We start from the raw sequence: 4,322 nt of genomic DNA, 5'->3' as shown, positions 1-4,322 counted from the left end.
CTCGTTGCCGTCGCCATCGCCCAGGATTGCCATGATGGCATCCCTGGTAGCCATGTCGCGGGCCTGGATACGGACACCATTGCGGCTGATGAGCTTGGTGTGATAGCTACTGTTGCCCACCCTCGGGTCATTCTGCAGCTTGTCCAGAATGGGCATAATGTCGGGGACAGCTGGCAGAATGATGGGGGGGGGGGGGGAATAATTGTCGTTGGTTGGTGCTGTCGCTGCAGCATCCGAGTTTGTCTGGCATTGGGCATACTCAGGGCGGGCAGCTGGAGCAGCCCAACGCCGCCGCCGCTGCTGCTGCTGTGGGTTCCTGTGCCGCAGCTACTAGTTGCATTTGCAGGTGAGTGAGGTAGAGCTAGTGGAGCATTGGCTGGAGCAGGGGCAAAAAAACTATCATCCGCGCACTCAACGGGGCGGGATGTTAGTATGTGCTAATAGAACTAGTAATCGTACATTCATAGATCGCATTTGTAATTAATTGGTAGAGAAGATTAGATAAAAATGTGTGTGTTTGGCGGTGGGGGGGGGGGGGGGGGGGGGGGATTTAATATTTATCGCTTTGCTGAACAACGGAAATGTACAATACGTAGATGAGTAGATGACTTAGACCTCCGTCGACCGTGCGTTCTCATCGGAGCGTGAGGCCTTCCTCTCCCTTCCAGGGATTCGACCCGTGACCACGGCTCCTCCTCCTACTCCTGCTCCTCCGCCTCCCTGCTGCTGTAGCGCCTGCGCCTGAGCCTGCGCTTGGGCCTGGGCTTGCGCCTGGGCTTGCATTTGTGCCTGTTGCTGAAGCATTTGCTGCTGCTGCATCATGTAGGCGGCCTGCGACTGCTGCACAAAGTTGGCATGCGTGTACGCCTGCATTCCGGGCGCTGCATACACATTGTTGGGCGTGGCAATCGCCGCCGTTGGCGGCATGTTGAAACGCATCTTGGCAGCCGCCGCTGCATTGGCGGCAGCTGCAATGGCCGCCGCATTCTCCCGCGAGGCGCTGGACGTGGTGGTCGACTGGAAGGAGATGCTCATGCCGCTGTCCAGGGAGCCGACGCTGCCTCGTCGCTGGGGCTTCTCGTTGCCAACTGGAAGGAGACTCGGAATAAGACAAACGCTCTCACATATCAAAATTTGAGTCTGAGAACTCACATTGCTCGTGCATGTCCAGGAGACTGTTGCTGAGCGCACTGCGCTTCAGCTGCTGCGTGGAGTCGGCCGAGTTGCCAGCTGCCTGCTCGCCGGCTGCCTGGGAGCCGCCGCCGGGCTGGGAGCCATAGGGACAGGGACTCACCTCCACATCGGCCACGCCACTATCGCGGTTCTCTGCGTTCTCTGCCCGGTTGCGCGCCGACTTCTGGCGCTCCAGCTCTGCCTCGATGCGCAGCGATTCCATTTCGTCCATCTCGCTGATGGACTCCTTGAGATCCTCGGCAAACTTGCAGCGGTCGTGCTCGTTGCGGGCATTGAAGGTGATCAGGATCTTACCGTCGACCTTCTGCGACAGCTGGATGCAGAACGGATAGTTGGGCATGTCCAGCAGGGTCACCACCGTGCCGCAGAGCGGGAAGCTGTTGCGGAACGTGTACGTCACGGAGGTCTTCTTCTTGCTGAATATCTTGGTGATGACCAGCAGGTCGTTGAAGAGGAACACCTCGCGCTGGTGGACGCCCGGCCGCTCCTTCTTGTTCACGTCGGGTATCTCGTACAGGCGGCAATAGCAGACCAGCCGCCGGTGGGGCAGCGCCAGATTCGGCTTCTTGCCGACAATGGTGGCCTGCACCTTCATCACCTGGGTGACGTGGTCGCTGCCCGGCTTGAACTCGTCCGACTTGACGCGCTCATAGATGCCGCTCAGCATGTCCTTGTCAATGTCGTGGCAATCGTCGATGCCTCGCAGATTCTTGATGAAGTCCTCGACGCGCATGCGCCTTTCCGGCTTCAGATTGGGCGTGTGCAGATCCGTATTGAGCATAATGATGGCAAATGCCAGCACAAAGATCTCTGAACAAATATAAATCGGATTAGTAGGCGAACCTCCAAGGAGGGGAGGGGAGGGGAGACTCTACCGTATCGGATGATCTTAGGCGCCCCACAATGTCCGCATTGCACTCGCAGTAGCGCTGCGAGAAGATCTCCATCAGCCGCTCAATCTTCTGCGCCTCCCCGGGCATCCGGAAGTAGGCCTGGAACTTGCGCAGGGCCACGTCCACCTGGCGGCCGGACAGGTCCAGCTCCATGGCGAAGCAGCTGAGCACGGCCATGTTGAACTGGTTCTGCAGATTGCCCAGATACTCGCCGATCATCTGGCGGGAGAGGCCCTTGCGCGTGATCAGGAAACGAGCCACGCCCTGTGGCGTGTTCTCGAGGAAGCCCCTGCGGATGAGATAGGTGATGCCCTTCTCCGGCTTCTTGTTGAACAGATTGAGGCCCACGCCGTACTGCCGCTTGCGTATGGTCTCCGACATCTTGTAGTTCTGGGCCACGCCCGCGGCGGAGGCCGCTGCCTGCAGCTGCTGCTGCTCGTGCTGCTGCTGGTGTGCGACGAGACGGCATGATCGTCCGTCGGCGGTACTCCGCCCGCCGCTGTGGCCGCTGCCACGGCCGCCTGCATCTGTGCGGCATAAGCTCCGGGCCCAGCAGCAGCTATGGCTGCTCCGGAGACCACAACGGCTCCACCTCCACCTCCGCTGGGCACCGAGAACGATACCGAGTCGGCCGAGTGCGTGGAGAACTGCTGGGAGCTGTTCAGGGCCGTGCCACGCTTCCACGTGTGGGGGGAGTTGCTGCGGTCCGATCCGAGGTCGCTGTTCATGTTCCGCTCCGCCGAGGTGACGCTCGAGTCTGAGCCGGAACTCTGGACGGAGGTCAGGCTGCCGTTCTCCGCCGTCTTGCAGAGCCCGTTGGTCCGCAGCAGCGACGGGGGCGGCGGTGTCTGGCGCTGCAGCAGCAGCAGCTGGCTCTGCTGCTGTGCCGTGATCGAAGAGGTGCGCTTGGGCACCTCCGGCGGAACCTTCTTGCAGCTGCCGCTGCCCTGCCGCTGCCGCTGCCGTGCTGCCGCTGCAGCTGGGAGTGGGCGTGGTGCTGCCGCCCTTGGGGCGCATGTAGATCTGTGCCGCCGAGTAGTAGGGCGTGTGGGGGCTGTGCCCGCTGGCGTTCACCCACGAGGCGTTCAGCGAGACGTCCGCGGAGCTGGCGTAGCTCAGGTCGTGCGGGGAGCCGTGGTAGCTGGTGTAGTAGACGGCTCCCTGGGCATTGTAGTAATGCGGCTCGGCCGCGTGCAGCAGATTCACATGCGGATGGGAGGCCATTCCGCCAGCGGTGGCTGTGGATCCCGAAATGGAAACGGGAGAGGCGCCTGCAAAAAGACAGAGGAGTTGGATTAAGCAAAGGATCCACAAGCAGGGGGAGAGAGTGATTCCTTACCCGATTGACTACGTGGTATGGGACTGCAGTCCAGCTGTCGTCGCTCCCGCATCGACAGAGAGCGCGACTTTTGATTGCCAGAATGCCCAGAGTGTGCAATGGAGGAGGGGATCTGGCGTTTAATAGAGCTCTTAGTCCAGCTGCCACCTGCCTCCTGTACTGCTTTCAATCTCCTCCGTAGATACGTATCTATGCTTTGTCACAGAGCTAACAACTATGCTATGCTATTGATTGTTGATTGATTGAGGCAAAACAAACAGAGATCTAAACTGGAATTTTTAACAGCAGAATTTCCGTCTTTAAACGGAAGGGACATCGCCAAAATATCACCAAAGGGTCGTATCTATTCTATTAATCTGTTCCCGATTCCCTTTCAAGACACTCAATGCCTCCAAACGAGACTTATATCTTTGGGTAATCCCATAAAGAAGAGGCTCCCCAATCGTGTCCATGGTTTTCCCTTTGAGAGAGGCAATACTTACGCTGACTGTGCCCGTCCGCGCTTGAGGTCATCTCCGCCATTGCGGATCGAGTTCTTCTTGTGCATTCCCTGGTGCTGGTGCTGCTGCTGCTGGTGCTGCTGCATCTGTTGCAGCTGCTGGTGTTGATCACGCTGCCGGCTCCCATGCCAGTGCCCACGCCGCTGCCGGCAATGACCACCGCTCCGCCGTGGCCGTGATGGTGTGCATGGTGCTGTCCGTGCTGTCCCCCGTGGAGCATGTGGTGGTGCTGGTGGTAGGCCGAAGATCCTCCCGCTGTCGCCGAGGTCACCTGCATGTAGTGTCCCGCAGCGGCCTGGTGCAGGTGCTGCTGCTGCTGCTGTTGCTGCTGGAGCTGCTGCTGATGCTTATGGCACGTGGGGGTACTGCTGGAGCTGGTAGATCATCTGGGATGGT

At 59.5% G+C, this 4,322-nt stretch overlaps 1 protein-coding gene and 1 pseudogene across 1 annotated transcript; both read right to left on the bottom strand.

Annotated features, from left to right (window-relative positions):
• Window positions 1-564: 564 nt before the first annotated feature.
• LOC113567191 lies at window positions 565-3,973 on the bottom strand. The gene is given in 7 exon segments (XM_026994360.1): window positions 565-1,088; window positions 1,153-2,002; window positions 2,070-2,539; window positions 2,542-3,038; window positions 3,040-3,358; window positions 3,427-3,620; window positions 3,909-3,973. Coding segments are annotated over 7 exon segments (2,874 nt in total). The 3' UTR covers window positions 565-609.
• A 50-nt stretch (window positions 3,974-4,023) lies between these two features.
• On the bottom strand, window positions 4,024-4,312 carry LOC113567190 (annotated as a pseudogene).
• Window positions 4,313-4,322: the final 10 nt, after the last annotated feature.

This window comes from Drosophila persimilis, unplaced genomic scaffold, assembly GCF_003286085.1.
Source record: "Drosophila persimilis strain 14011-0111.01,24,50 unplaced genomic scaffold, DperRS2 tig00002232-arrow-arrow-pilon, whole genome shotgun sequence".
Classification (NCBI taxonomy): Eukaryota; Metazoa; Arthropoda; class Insecta; order Diptera; family Drosophilidae; genus Drosophila; species Drosophila persimilis.
Note: the sequence above shows the minus strand (reverse complement) of the source record. Positions and strands in the feature narration are given on the sequence as shown.